Source organism: Myodes glareolus, chromosome 4 (genome assembly GCF_982192425.1).
Source record: "Myodes glareolus chromosome 4, mMyoGla1.1, whole genome shotgun sequence".
Lineage (NCBI taxonomy): Eukaryota > Metazoa > Chordata > Mammalia > Rodentia > Cricetidae > Myodes > Myodes glareolus.
This window is the reverse complement of record NC_142029.1, coordinates 98,855,845-98,872,229: the sequence shown is the minus strand read 5'-3', so window position 1 is coordinate 98,872,229 and position 16,385 is coordinate 98,855,845. Positions and strand designations below refer to the sequence as shown.

The following is a 16,385-nucleotide window of genomic DNA, read 5'->3' as shown; positions in this document are numbered from 1 at the left end:
GACTTTGAAAGTAAACCAGAAACCTCAGACAGAAAGGCACGAGAGCAGTGAAAAGCCAGCCCCGGGCTCCGCTACTTAGAGACACAGTCCATCAATGTTTTGAACATTTCCCCCCGGTGTTTTACATAACTGCCATCACAAACTGTAGTACTCGCAGCCCGTATCCTTTAAAGTGCACCATAAGCATCTTTCCACATTTGTCTTCCTAACTTTGCAGCTACGCAGAGTAGACAGCAGAAAATACCACTGCCTTCCTTGACAACTACTAGAGAAAAAAACTGAGGCTTCCTTGACGTTCCTGCAGCCACTAAACTAAAATAAGATATCCTAAAAATGCCTAGACACACAAAGTGGTTAAAAATGTTAACTGGCTTTCAAGTGACAAAGAAAGACAGGCAAGACTTACTAGAGATGTCTCTGTTCTGGGTCAGTTTCTTTTTTAACATCAATAATAACAGCCATGTACTCACACCCAATATCCAAAGCCCAGTATGAGAGGGCATACAGACATGCTGGCTCTCCCGGGGCAGGGCTTCTTATTCCCTGTGTACCCCTACCATGGAGAATAAATAGTACCTGACATAACACAGACATTTTAAAATGTGTGTTAGAATGAGATGCTATAGACTAAGATGTTTGCTTATTCAGAGACAGGAAAGATTACTGGGAGCTAAAGTTACCAGACACAACAAACAATGTGACTGGTAGAATTTGATTTTAACAATAATTATAAGAACAAGGTGAACCAACTAAGTATTGGGATACTCTACAAGAGACATAAGGAGGTTGCAAAGAGAACTCAACAGTTAAAAACACTTGCTATTCTTGCAGAGGACCCAGGTTCTAAACCCAGCACCCACAGAAAGTGACTCACATCCACCTGTTAATTCCAATTCTGGGGGACCTGATACCCTCTTCTGGCCTCCCTGGACATCTGCATACATGTCATGTGCATACAGGCAAACAGGCACACATTCATACAAATAAAGTTATGGGGACTGGAGAGATGAATAAATGGTTAGGAGCACTGGTTATCTTCCAAAAGACCTGGGTTCAACTCCCAAGACCAACCTTCCAGCTCACAAACATCTGTAATTCTGGTCTCAGGGAATCTGATGCCTTCTTCTGGCCTCTTTGGGCACTATACACACGGTGCACAAACAAACATGCAGGCAAAACACCCATACATATGTGTGAAGGTTTGAATGAGAATAGCCCCCAGGGCTCATATATTTGAATGTTTTGTTCCCAGTTGGTCAGACTGTTTGGGAAGGATCAGAAGTGTGGCCTGGTTGGAGGGAGTGTGCTGCCTTTGAGATTTCAAAAGCCCATGTCATTCGTGATTAGTTCTCTACTTCTTATCTCTTTTTCCTCCATCCTTCTTATGGATTAAAATTAAGTTCTCAGCTGCTGCTCCAGTGCCATGCCCACCTGCCTGCTGCTATGCTCCCCACCAGGATGGCCGTGAGCGCTAACCCTCCAGAACGGTGAACCCCAAATTAAATGCTTCTTTTTATCAGCTGCCTTGGTCACGGTGTTTTCTCACAGCAACTGAAAAGGAACTAAGACAACATAAAGGAAAACAGTTATTTGAAAAATAAACTTTTAAAAGAAAAAGACAAAAGGGAAGAAGTTTACACAGCCTTAATCTTCGCTGTGGCTTGATTAAAGCAGCCCAGCCCTGCAATCCTGCTGCGCACAGTGGCTGTTGGAACATGCAATACAGAGCACACAATAAATACTATTGAGAGACAGGAAAACCCAAACACCCCAACATGAAGAACCACTGCTTCCAGGGCATGAGAAAGAGGGCTGCTTCTCAGGACGATTTCTGTGCAGCAGGGCGAGCAGCAAAGAGGCAGCCAGTGAATGCTTTAGTTCCCATACAGTGCATAGTGTCCTTGCTAACCTGAGTGTAAAAGAATGTGCTTACTCAACTTGGTTTCCAGATCTCTTCATACGCCAGTGGAGAGATATTTGCATATAGTGCTAGAATTCATGGGCACGTGTAAAGATTTCAAATTTGCACTCATCCCTAATGTCATCACACTCAGACCTAATTGGAAAACACACCTCAAGAGAGGATCTGCCATCACTAGGATGTCCCCGGCCGACTGTGCATTCTGACTTCACTCACGCTCACACATATTTTCTTTTCTTTCACCCCACTTGTGCTCTGGAAGAATTCAAAGGATTTATGAAGAAGGAATTTGTTAATATTGCATCTCCAACAGCTGCTAGCCGGGTGTGCTACAACCACAGCGTCTTCTGTTACAATACAAACCATCTCAGAAGACAAGTCTGAGCATCTGCTTGCTTTCAGAAAACTGACTTAAAGCTATCCCTCGCGTCCACAGGGCCCAGGAGATGGACCTCTGTGATCCCGAGTTTAACACTGCCATTATTTAATGGCTAAGATCTCTAGAAGCCACCCATCCAGTCCCCTCGGCCTGTAGAATGGCCATAAACTAATCATTTGGAGATGAACAGCTGATCCAGTAGTCCATATTTTGGGACCAGGTGTCCTTTGCTTTTCTTAAAGTACACCTACAACCCTGACAACGATTCTAGCAATCAGGTAATCAAAAGGAATTAAAACACAGTAAAGGAGGGTTGGGGATTTGGCTCAGTGGTAGAGTGCTTGCCCAGCGAACGCAAGGCTCTGGGGTCGGTCCTCAGCTCTGAGGAAAAAAAGAAAAAAATTACACATCTTAAAGGGCCTGGGCCTATAGCTGCAGCAAAATGCCTGCCGGGCCCTGAGTTCAATCCCAATCAGCCAATGAATGTAGGTCATTCTAATGCTTCAGGAGTCCAAATAAGTGAAAGAATTAGAATATTTGGTTAGAAATCTCTGCATTCCACCCCACAAACCGTCTTCAAGACTACAAACTGTTATGCTAGCTCTAAATGAAGGCCTCTCTCTGGTACATCAAAAGTCCTGGGAAGTTAGCCAGACAGTGGAAGCACACGCCTTTAATTCCAGCACTCGGGAGGCAGAGACAGACAGATCTCTATGAGTTCGAGGCTAGTCTGATCTACAGATTGAGTTCCACATCAGCCAAGACTACACAGAGAAACACTGTGTCAGAAAAAAAAAAAAGCAACAACATTCTGGAAAGTTACTGAATTGAGCATAATTGCTCAAAAAGGAGATGAGCCATAACGTTTGTCAAACTGAATCACACCAGTCATAAATCCCGCAAAGGAATATTCTAGATAGAAAGAGCACGACTTTTGAACACTTGTTAATTTTACCTAAGTCATTCATTATAAGATTTCCACTGTCAAATAGAAGAAACGAGTAACCAAAGACTAGATTACCACAGACTAGAGACTTCCAAGTTGAAGATGTTTGAAGTACCACTGCAAGCATCTCACCTCTGCATGTTTGTGTGACTGTTTTTCCTGTTTTACACAAAACAGTAACGTACTCTAAAGTTAGCAAAGTGAAATGAATTAATACACGTTACGTTGTCATAATAGAGCCCAGCAAAGGACAATCACATAAATATTTACTGCTGTGTCGGAGCTTTTTTTTTTTTAATTTTTGAAATAGAATCTCACTGTGTAGCCCTGGCAGGCCTTGAATTTGCCCTGTAGCCCAGGCTGAACCCAAACAGTGATCCTCCAGCCCCCGCCCCTTAAGTCCTGTGATTACAGGAATATGCTATCACATGCAGTTTGGAACTAGTAATTTGCTGTTCCCCAGAGTGACTTGAAACTTACTGTACGTCCCAGGATGGCTTAAAACTCACAGTGATCCTCCTGCCTCAGCCTCCGTAGTGCCGTGACGATGAGTCACAGCTGACAGGGGCTAGCATTCTCCTCAACATTAAAAAGATAGTTTTCACCTGGGAAGATGGCACGGTTTGAGATCTATTTTCTGTTCACTCGCGTGTGAAGGAGAAATGTGCATGAGTGCAGGTGCCTGGTCCTGACACACACGAGTGTGTCAGATCCCCAGGGCTGGAGTCGTGTGCTGTTTGAGCCACCCAACCTGGGTGCTATGAACAGAGCTTGGGTCCTCTGCCAGAATTCACCTTGGTAATCACTGAGCCATCTCTCCAGCCCCAGGAGTATAGCTTTAGGGTATATGGAAACTGAAAGCCATCTAATGAGAAACCCCTCATTTGAACAAGCAAGCCACAGTTTTCCAAGCGGACCAATGCCATCCTAGGCCTTCCTCTTTGCCATCCGCCCCAGATCTCAGATTCGTATTGTACTTATGCAATGCAAGTGAATCCCATCTCTGGATAGCAAGAAACCCAATGGATTTTACACAAGACAGGAAAGGGCGAAACCCGAGACTAAGAGCAGATGATGCCCTTCGCATTTTCCGCTTTTAGGAGCAAGTCACCAAGGAGAAATCCATCCCTGAAGTCAACTGCCAAATGTATCTCCCATAAAAACTGCAGACTCTCATGTGAGCAAACCTCCTTAACAATAGGGAGCTGTTCTAGGCTGTGAATAGAACACTGTCAGTGTGACCCAGCACAGTGGGAGCTGGACATTCCTGACACTCCTGTCTCCTGGCTAGCCTCTGGTCATCTGTAGCTCCCACCCGCACTGGCTTTTGAAATAACTTTCAGGCAAACTATTTGGTGACCAGGCACATGCTCATCCTTATCATTGTGGCCTGTTTCCCGCACTCCTGAACCAGTCTCCCTCTCTTTACTACCGCCACTGTGACCAGCCCACGAGGATAAGCACCAAACACAAAAACACTTTGTTTCCCTAAGTCTGTCCACCTCCCGCCCCCACTCCCAACAGTGCCAGTGCCTTGGTGTATTAATTTGTATTTTTTTTTTTTTTTGGAAAACATCATGGGCGGCAACAAACCCAAGAAACAAATGATCCAAGGGTTGAAGAGTGAGTGGTACGGGTTGGGTTACCTAAGAGTAAAGAGCGGTGTTTTATGCAACCTTAAGTTCGGCACTACTTGTCTGGCATGCAGTCTTGAAGTTGTTTTTTTTTTTTAAAGGCTATTAAGTAGCCTCTGAAAATGGGTTCAAAAACCTACTTCACAGAACTGTTTTAAGGACTGAGATAACGGCTTCAAAGTGCCCTGTGCTATTTATAGAAAGTAAACTTAAGGGCTTCTGCTAAACTGACCAGGGAAAATCTCTCCCAGGAATTCAGTGGAAAGAAAATGAACAAAACTTTCAAGTTTAGCAGTGTGTCCGGATCAAGATGGCCCAGATGCTCTTTGGGGGTAAGGGTCTCTCCTTCACCACTCTGCGACAAAGGTGCTCATCCCTGTGTAGTTCAGCCCAAGGATGGCCGGCCTTGCCCAGTTTAGTTTCTTTGTTGACCCCAGCATCTCCCGGGAAGACAGGCCTCTGGGGCTTCCCAAACCGCTCCTCGTCCACGACTTCTGGGCACCACGCTGCCGATGGGGTGTTTTCTCCAGTAAGTTTTTGAGCTCGTGAGGCAGCTGACACGGGCCTTCTTGAATCTGGTGGGCCGTGTCCCTGTCCAGGACCAGCCGCATCCACGCGGGTCAGCCCGAGACCCGACCCGACAGCCCGCTGAGCCGCGCCCGCCACGCTCCCGCAGAGGCCACCCCTCAGCGCCTCAGCCGGACCCGAAATCCCGGGCACCGAAACCGCTATTCCACGGCGGTCCGGGCCGCTCAGTTCCCATCGCCACAGATCCCACTTCCCAGGGGCACAGAAGCATCAACTCACCCCTGAAGAGCAACAGCAGAAAGAAGTCGGGCAGCCTCGCGCAGAGCCGAAGTCCCAGACGCCGGCTCAGCGCCATGTCGAGGGGAATGTGAGGGGCTCAGGCTTGCAGAGGCGAACTGGCCTTGTGCGCATGCGCTCAGACTGCTTGGACCCTGCGATCCGCCTCCAGTTACCATAGCGACCACTCGGCCCGGCAGAGCCGGCACCATGGTGACAAAAGAAGCTCAAGTCTGGTTGCTATGGATGCAATGATGCTCCAGGCTTGCAAGTGGTACCTTGGTCAATGAACTTAGCCGAAAAAGGGTTAAAAAGCGAGTCCGGGAGGGAGGCGGGGTGGGTTTATAAAACCGCAGATTATTGGTACAGATCTAAGAAGAATTGCTCCATGAAAGTTTAGGAAACGATAAGGCTGGCTAAATGGCTCAGCAGTTAAGAGCACCTGTTGCTCCTGAAGAAGACCCAGGCTCCATTCCCAGCACCCAAATGGTGTCTCACAACCGTCTGTAACTCCAGTTCTAGATCTGGTATGGTCTTCTGACCTCTAAGGGCACTAAACATGCATGTGGTGTACATACACACATATAAACATACACATGAAATAAACCATTATAATTTTTTTTTTAGTTAATGAGTGTTAGTTTACAAATAAAGATGTTGCAGAACCAGGGAAGGCTCCCAGTAGTGGGAATGGGACACCAACCCAGCCACAAAACCTTCAACCCACACCTGTCCTGACTGCAAGATGTGCTGGGGAATGGTGCGGCTCAGAACCTGTAGTTAACTAATGACTTGTCTAACTTGAGTCCGAAGCCATAAGAGGAAGCCCACGCCCCTCACTGCCTGGATGACCAGAAGCTTGATGTGACCAGAAGCTTGATGTTTCAGAGATCTAGTATAGAACCCAACACACAACTGACCAATTAATCAATGAAATGATTCCTAACAATATTCCTATATACTCATAGATTTGTGCCTAGCCCAATAGTTGTCAGAGAATCAGAGAGGCTTCCTCTGGCAGCTGATGAGAGCAGATGTAGAGACCCATACCCAAACATAAAGCCAAGCTCAGAGAACCCCTCAGAAGAAGGAGAGGAAGGAGTGTAGGAGCCAAAAGATCAAGGACACCAGGAGGACGTAGCATACAGGGCTCTTAGGGCTCACAGAGACCGAAGTGACAGTCAGGGAGCCTGTATGGGTCTGACCTAGGTCCTCTGCATACATACTGTGGTTGTTTAACTTGATGTTTTTGTGGGACTCCTAACAGTGTGAATGGGGGTATCTCCGACTTTTTTCTGCCCTCAGGACCCTTTTCCTCCTACTGGGTTGCATCTTGCAACTTTGATATGAGGGGTTTTTTTTTTCTTCAGTTGCTATCACTTGGAGGCTCGTTCTTCTCTGAAGGGAAATAGAGGAGCAGTGAATCTGGGGGAGAGGGGAGATTGAGAGGAGGGAGGATTGGAGGGAGGGAGGCTATGGTAGGGATATATTGCATGTGAGAAGAATAAACAAAAAGGAAAAATATGTTGATGAGTAATTTTGGAAACTTTAGTGTTTTCACACTTGTAGAGCCCCTAATTCCATGTATAATAAAAGAAGGTCAACCAGGCAGTAGTGGCGTGCTCCTTTAATACCAGCAGAGGCAGGCAGATCCCTGTGAGTTCAAGGCCACCCTGGTCTACAGAGTGAGTTCCAAGACAGGCTCCAAAGCTATACAGAGAAACCTTGTCTCAAAAAAACAAAGAAAACAAGAAAACAAGAAAGAAAGAAAGAAAGAAAGAAAGAAAGGAAGGAAGAAAGAAAAGAAAGAAAAAAAGAAAAGAAAAGAAAGAAGGAAGGAGAAGGAGGAGGAGGAGGAGACACACAGAACATTAGTGAGCATGCTCAATATATAAACAATAAGTTGCTACAGAAGCTTAATTCATTTCTCCCGTAGAGCTAAAACATAATGGCATACCCAATAGTTTATCTTAAATAATAGAAGGATAGTCATTGGTGCTGGTGCTAAATTTTTTTTTACTCTTTTTTCCTTTTTTTCTTTTGGACAGAGTTTTATTCATGTAGCTCTGACTGTTCTGAGACAGCTATATAGACCAGGCTGGTCTTAAACTCACATAAGACCAACTGCTCTACCTCCAAGTGTTAGGATTTAAGGTGTGCACCACCATGCCTGGGTTTTCTAATTGTTTTTTTTTTAAGTTTTTGTTTGTTTTTCAAGGCAGGGTTTCTCTGCAGCTTTGGCGCCTGTCCTGGAACTCACTCTGTAGATCAGGCTGGCCTCAAACACACAGAGATCCTCCTGCCTCTGCCTCCCGAGTGCTGGGATTAAAGACGTGTGCCACCCCTATCCGGCTATCTTTATTATTTTGAATTACGTGTGTCGGCATGTTGGTGTGCACAAGTAAGTGTGGGTGGCCAGAGAGCACAGAGGTTCAGAGTTACAAATGCTATGAACCTCCTGGAATGGGTGTTGAACACAGAACTGGGGGTCCTCTGAAAGAGCAGCAAGTATTCTTAGCTGCAGAGCCCTCTTTTTCACTTTAAAAATGGTTATGATTGTTGCTGTTGTTGTTGTTGTGTGTATGTGAGTACAGAAGTGCGTGGTAGCAGGGTACTGCTGCAGTGTGCTTATGGAGCTGAGAGCACAACTTTGTGAAGTTGCTTTTCTCCTTTCACTTTTATTTGAGGGGGAGGGGAATGGGTTGCAAGACAGGGTTTCTCTGTGGCTTTGGAGCCTGTCCCGGAACTTACTTTGTAGACCACGCTGGCTTCAAACTCACAGAGATCCACGTGCCTCTGCCTCCTGAGTGCTGAGATTAAAGGTGTGTACCACCGCCGCCGGGCTCTCCTTCCACTTTTATATGAATTCTAGGGATCAAACTCAGGCTGCCAGACTTTAGAAGCAAATGCCCACTGATCCATTTTACTAGCCTTGCTCTGAACTCTGAATAGTGGAAAATGGTAAGGGTAGGGAAGAAAAATTCTGTGAGATCTTATAAGCGGATGATAAGAAGGATAAAGATGAACTGGAAATTAGACCCAAAGCGACTATAAAATCTGAAATGTTGCTTAGTACAATGGAAAAATCCTTGAGAAAAGTTTGTTCCATGTTTAACATAGAAAGAACATTCCTAAGGTTTCAGAAACAACATGTTTAAAATGAAACTCTGAGCCTGTTAGTGAAATGTGCCAGAAATTCTCAATGACCAATATTAGTATTCAATGGGTAACATAAGGATAGTTCAGGAAATTTGAAAGGAAAAGGTCGTTGTCGAGCATGTTTCGGCTTTCAGCGATGTATGATGTTCAGTATATGTTTTATACATGCTCACACCTCTACAAATGTGAATTGAGTACTACTCCGCAACTCCAAAAAAAAAAAATCTCAAAGGTAAGGATGCAATTTTAAAATAACCTGTTTTGATTCTACTTATCTTTTCCTTCTGTGCATATCAGGTCACCATGTATCTACATCAGAAGTAAATTGCATAAATAGTATTTTTCAATGGTGGCCTCGCTCCCTCCATAAACACCAAAAAAGCAGAGCTTTGTAGGATTTTCCTTAAGCCTAATTGGTTTTCTCCTGCTCTTCTTTTCCTCGGGCCACATGCTCAGCCATAGCTACCTAACTGAAGAAACCATTCTGATTGCCTGGGGAATGTGAGGTGGCGTCTGACTGTGGACAGAGTACCGTTATTTAGTTAGATGTCAATGCCTCCTTCTCCGGTCGAATTCCTGGGTTTGTATTATGACGTGTTCTTACTGTTAAATACCCTTGTGTTTTAGAATCTCTTTTGAAATTCAGGCAGAGATTACAAAACAGGGGGGGCTTCATGAATATTCCATAAAGGGCAGAGGTTCCTGGGTGAGGGGGTGGCAGGTGCTTCATTGTGAAGTATTTACTTTCCTCCACAATGGAGTTTCTGTGCCATTAATGGTGGCTTAAGCATTTTCTTGGAATGGAAATGCAACTAGAGATGCTGCAAGACAGGGTGACACATTTGTCTGTGATGTGGTCTGTTCTTTCTGGGAGAAACTGAACTCTGGTCAGCAAGGAATGGACTCAATGAGGTCAGAAGCAATGTTTTGGAAGCAACTGGCAAATAGAACTTGGAGTCTGTGCCTTCACTACAGCATACTCCATCAGAGTGTGTTGATTCAAGTGTGTGGGAGAAATGCATTTATGTTCGTCTTTTTCTTTTTAGACAGGGATTTTCTCTGTAGTCTTGACTGTCCCAGAACTCGCTCTGTGGACTGTCTGGCCTAAAACTCAGAGATCTGCCTGCCTCTATCCCCAGAATACTGAGATTAAAAGTGTGCCCCACCACCACTGGCTGAGAGATACATTTATTTTCTTTCTTCTTTTAAAAAACATTTTAAATAATTCTTCATTAATTCTTTGGGAATTTCATACGGTGCATCCCAATCTCATAATAATTCTTTCCTAATTCTTTGGGAATTTCATATGGTGCATCCCAATCTCCTAATAATTCTTTCCTAATTCATTGGGAATTTCATACAGTGCATCCCAGTCCCCTTTAGTTTCCAGCACACCATCACCGCTGAAACTCCTCGCAGATGTCCTGCTGCTGACATGAGTCATGGCGATTCTGCAGTTCATTCTTCGGAACCTCCTGCAGCAAGCAGGTCATAGATGGGTTAGATGTTTGGGTGAGCTAACCCAAGGCCCCAGGATGTGGATCTGGATGGTAGCTGAGCTGTTAGTTTGAACCACTGGGACTGCTCCCCTTAGGTGAGGGGCAGAGCCGATTCTCCCACACCTGTGGTGAGGGGTGGGGCCCCAAAGATGCATTTCTTTCCTTCTTTTTTTTTAGATTTATTTATTTATTTATTGTACAGTGTTCTGCCTGCCTGTATGCTTGCAGCCAGAATAGGGCACCAGATCTCATGACAGGACCTCTGGAATAGCAGTAGTCATTTCTCTACCCGGATGCATTTCTTAAAAGAACTAAAGAAATTAACTCTGGCAAGATACCTTTAATCCCCAACGCACGGGAGGCAGAGGCAGGAGAATTTCTGCAAGTTCAAGGCCAGCCTAGTCTACAAAGTGAGTTCCAGGACAGTCACTGCTATTACACAGAAAAACCCTGTCTCGGAGGGAAAAAAAAATAAATCTGCATATGCTGAACTCAAAAGTTTTGCAACACTGTTATTCAATATAAACACAAAAAAGCAAACCAAAAAGGCAAAGAGTGGGTTGTCTGTGTGGTTCGCCTCTAAGTAGGACAAGGCTGATTGTTTATGTTTATCTAAGGCTGGGATTCCTTACCTATAAAATAGGGACGTCAGTACTCATCCCATGAACTGATTACCTGAGATTAAACACCTGAAACACAGGTGGCGCTCAATACATATTTACTGTTCCAGCTTCTTCCCTTTCTCACTATCATACTTCTGAGCAGGCAAAAAATAGCTTTAACATTTTGCTATGACCTTGATAAACAAAGCACCCTCAGCCTGCACAGGAGTCAGAGGGAATGTAAAGTGAAGATAGGCTTCACGTGGATGTTGCTTTTCCTTATGTTCCTGGTATAACTTGAGAAAGTGACTCAAGGCCTGAAACTTACTATGGAGACAAAGCTGGCCTCAAATTTACAACGATTTACCTGCATCTGCCTCCCAAGTGCTGCAATCAACGCCATACGCCACAACTTCAGCTGATATTATTAAAAAGCAACAACAACACACAATCTGCTGGGGGGTGGTGGCACACGCTTTTGATCCCAACACTTAGGAGGCAGCCTGGTCTACAGAGTGAATTTCAGGACAGCCTGGTCTACAGTGTGAATTTCAGGACAGCCGGCGCTACGCAGAGAAACCATGTCTCAAAACACCAAAAAGGAAAAAAAAAAAACAACCCACAATCATAATTTCATTTCCTTCTCTGTGTCATTAAATCCCTAAATAACCACCTGAAGCCAGCTCTCCCAGCACGAGAGAAGGGAGATCCTTTTCTTTGTGTGAATCTCTTCCTCAAAGCATTTGTCTGTATGACTTTCTGGGAGCTGGGTCATATGTTTGTTGCTTTGGTTCTGATTCCTTTCCACTCCTTCATTCTTTGCAATATTTTCCACTAAATTTACCTACATTTTATCCCAACTCTTGTCCTCTCATCTTTGTCTTCAAAGCAGCTCCCCTCTCCCACTCCTCCATTCCTTCCACTCAAATAAAATGCGCTACAGCTCACTTGATTTGCATATTCCTCTGTGGTTCAGCTGAAAAAGGTCACGCTGTTGGCAAATTTTTTCAAGTGCACTCCTATGGTGAGGCCTTCAGCAGCAGCTATCAAAAAAAAAAAAAAAAAACCAAACCAAAACAAAACAAAAAAACCCTTTCACAGGGGAACTGGGCAAGCCACTCAGTTGATAGAGCACTTGCCCAGCATGCAAGAGGCTCTGGGTTTGATTTCAAGCACCGCATAAACCAGGCTCGGTAACACAGCAGGAACAAGAATATCCTTAACTATCCAACCAGTAGTTAAGGATAGGCTACATGAAACTCCATCTGAAATTTTAAAAACAAAAATGAACCAAGCCATTTCATGGGATTCCCAAGTGCAGGTGCTTGTGGTTGTGTCTTCACATACTCATATGTGCCGTGGGTCCCTCACTTATGCGAGAGCAGAGTTAAAGCATCTGGGGCTCTTTACTCCCCAGTACACATTCAAACACAATACCACTGGGACTGCGGAGTAGCCTCAAGGATAGCTTGTGCTACACTGGAACACAGCCAGGAGCAACTATCGCTCCTGATGCCCAGGGTAGACCCCTCTCCTGGTGCAGTGTCCCTAACCTGTGGCACTTTATGCGATAGTTGTATGCCTCCAATATATGGCAATTGCTTTGTTTACATATTGGAGATATTTTTATCCCAGCCCTCCAATTAGAGGTAATTTTCACTTCACACAAATTGCACCACAGAGTGTTTACTTCCTCGAGGCACCAGGGAGAACCCAGAAGCCATCCCGTTGCTGTCACTCTTCCTTTGCTGCAGGGATCTTGTGCCTTCAGCAGAGACCCTGCTAGACCCACCTTGGTGTTTCAGGCCTTTGCAATGAGCAAATTCTTCCGGAGAGTACCAGCTTGCGTACTGCCCAGACATTTCCAGGGAAGGGTAGGGAAATTTCTCTGTAGTTGCTATGACAGAGATTCTGGATATCTTGGTCTAAGAATGGAAGCAATGGGGATTTGATTCTATTTCTTGGGTCACCTACATGAGAGAAGTCTCAGGCAGCCAAGTTATTATTCAGATGCACAAATCTTAAGGCAACAAGTAAGGCTTCTAGCTAAGAGTCTGAAGTTTCTCTTTAATTGCATGCTGCTCTAGTCCTTAAAGTTTAGGATTAGGAGGAGTGAGTGCAGTTAGGTAGTAAAAGTGAGGGCATGGGATGAAGCAACACGTTAAACCCCACAGTGAGAGTTTTCCCAGTCACTCTAGGAATAAGGAAAGGGCTCTTTAAGAGTACAGATCCACTTCTAATTAGCGCCCGAAGAGAAACTAGCCTCAAAATTTTAGCAGCTTAGATAGGGCTTAGGTTTTAACCATCTGCATGTGATGTCATCTTTAAATCGCTTTCAGGTCTCTACCCCAAGTCACACTGCGAGCAATTAGACTAAGATAGGGGACTGCATGTCTGACCGTTTGGACAAGCAGAAGACTAATCTGTAAAGATATTGTCATAATTATTTTCAAGTAAATTAGTGTTGTTCTTTTCCTGTAGTTGTTACGCAGCGTCACTCTGATCACCTGACAGAATTATGCATCTCCTGATAATTCAGTGGGACTTAATGACAGCTGTGATCCTTTGACCTACCCACAGAACCATGTTCTTCAATATGAAAATGCCAACTGTTAGCCAGGATTGTCTCCTTTAGTTATGGGTGGGAAACAGGGTCTAATTGGTGGCAATCTTAGTGAATAAATATTTTTGGATGTGTGTGTGGTGGTGGTGGTGGTGGTGGTGGTGGGTCGAGACAGGTTTTTCTGTGTAGCCCTGGCTGTCCTGGAACTCACTCTGTAGATCAGGCTGGCCTCATACTAAGAAACCCACTTGCCTCTGCCTCGAGAGTGCTGGGATAAAGGTGAACAACACCTCTGTCTGGCTGTAATGAAATCTTAATAGACATGTTTCCTCAGCAAGCCTAAACTTCATTTATGTTAAAGATACAAAATTTCCTTGTAACAACCTGGTTAGTATGCTACTTACCTCTAAGTCATAATGGAGGCCGTTTTCCTTTCTAGCTAAATTCAATTTGTGTGACTTGATTTTTTTTTAAGCAAGTAAATTCATTATAACATCAAATTGTTACTCCTGGCTTCTCCTACATCAGAGATAAGACGCAGCTTAAAACCTTCTAATACTAAAATTTCCGCAAATTATCCTTGAACTTCTTGTCACTGCCTAGTTAAAAATGAATCAGAAGTCTGGAGAGGTGGCTCGGCTATTAAAGGCTAGGCTCACGACCAAAAAAGACAAAAATTAATGAGAAAAACAGCTTGAGACCCCTGAATGGCCACAATGCTAAAGGATAAACAGATGACAGTATACACAATTAGTTGTGCCTTCCTGACACAAAAGGCAAACTGAAGATAAAATGTCATTATCTAGCTCCTATTTCAAACACCCATTCTTAGTTTTGGGCCCCACAAACCAGCTTTTAACTGACTTAACTAATGTAAGCTAACACTAATAAAACACATTTTTATTTCTTCTTTGGTTAGCCTAAGGAAATGGAGTGCAGTTTGGGGCTCAAGGTTCTTGGGTACAATCAGAACCCCAAAAGCACTGGGGATACTCAGCAGAGACCCTGTGAAAGATAGTTTGAATGAACTATCTCTAAGAGCACCTGTTTCACTACCCTTGATGTTCTGGGATGACCTTTGAGGCCATTCATTCTTTCCAGGCAACACTTTGGCTTCCAGTCAGGCCCTATTCCCTGGAGTGCAGAAAGGAAATAGACAGCTTTGCCAAGCTTTGAGATACAAAGTCCCCATATGTCCTACCCCACAGGGGAGTGGTTCAATTGTTACTAACCTAATGCAATTTTACCATGTTTTATCTATATTGTTGCATGGTCTCTTTCCATATCTAGACTTTAAAATTGAGGTAAAGGCAGTAACAGATAATTAATGAATACCCTTAAGAATGAAGGAAACACTCCTGTGTCCTGCAGGACTAGCAACTGGCTAAGGTGTTCAGGTTGAAACTCCAATTCTTCTCCTCCTCTTCTCCCTCCTCCTCTTTTTCTTCCTCCTCCTCCTCTTCCTCCTCCTCTTCATTCTTTTTGATACAAGGTCTTCCTATATAGCATTGACTGGTCTGGAACCCACTACGTAAAACAGGCTGGCCTTGAACTCACAGAGATCTGCCTCTGCCTCCCTAGTGGTTGGAATGCCCAGCTAAACACCTTGAAATTCTCAAGTTGTTACTTATGCTCTTTAGATTTCTTAGTATGACTGAAGGAGCCACAGCTAGACAATCAATGTTTATGAGCGCCACAGCTTCAGTATCAAGCATTTTCTTTTCTTCTGTTCCCTCAAATCTGCTTACACTGAGAACCTTTCTCCAAACGTCTTGGGCTATCACAAAACAATGCTTGCGATATTTCCTATCTGCATTTCCCTTCCCTTTGGCATGGTCGTTTTCCAACTCTATCAGGTCCTGTGTATCCACTTCCACAGTGTATACACACTTCCATACTTATTATGTCTTCATAAGTAAATCGCTAGAATTTCCTAGTTCCATTGTGTTCTCCAACCCAATTTAAATGACTATCTTCTGTCTTTCCAAATATAACATAAACACCTCTAATTTTATACTATACCGTATTGGATTGTACTACATATTTCCTCTGTAGACTTTGTAGACTTGAACCTAATTGGTTTTAACTTTTCTTGTGTGTTAATATATGTGTTTGAGGTCATAATCCTTTTTTTGGAACAGCTCTAAATACACAAATAGCCATAATAGACTGCTTTCTTTATGATGTGATCTCAAGTATTTTATGATTTCATTTGTGATCACTACTTTTTTAAGATTTAATGCAGTCCCAAATTACCTTGATAACTTTATAGACTGGAATACTTTTTACTGTGAAGAAGCTTTTGGGCAGTCTTTGCCTCCTGGGTAATACTGGACAGACGTTAGTTATAAACCTTCAAGGTGCAGAGTCATCCTGTCTCTGCACTCAAAGTGAAGTCAATGCTGTTTGTGAAGTTGAGTGTCTTGTGGCAGGGCACAGCCCAAAACAGATCAGAGACTGTACAACACATATGTGCAGGGAGAGGGCATTGGATCCCTGGGACTGGAGTTACAGATGGTTGTGAACCACCATATGGGAGCTGGAAACTGAATCTGGGTCCTCTTGAAGAACAGTAAGGGCTCTTTAGTGCCGAGCCATTTCCCAAGCCCCTATGACCATTACTTTATATTTTACTATTCATTATTTAGAAGTCTGCTTTCTTGGAGTTTTTTTTTAATTATTTATTTATTATGTATACAATATTCTCTCTGTGTGTATGTCTGCAGGCCAGAAGAGGGCATCAGACATCATTACAGATGGTTGTGAGCCACCATGTGGTTGCCGGGAATTGAACTCAGGACCTTTGGAAGAGCAGGCAATGCTCTTAACCACTGAGCCATCTCTCCAGCCCCCCTTTCTTGGAGTTTTTTTAATTCCC

General features: G+C 43.9%; 1 protein-coding gene across 1 annotated transcript in view; it reads right to left on the bottom strand.

The window, feature by feature from the left end:
- Jam3 (junctional adhesion molecule 3) overlaps positions 1-5,817 on the bottom strand; it is a 54,882-nt gene extending 49,065 nt beyond the window's left edge. Inside the window, exon 1 of the mRNA XM_085689796.2 lies at positions 5,688-5,817. Within this exon, the coding sequence (XP_085545922.1) occupies positions 5,688-5,763 (76 nt within the window). The 5' untranslated portion in view covers positions 5,764-5,817. The remainder of the gene's footprint in view (positions 1-5,687) is intronic.
- Positions 5,818-16,385: the final 10,568 nt, after the last annotated feature.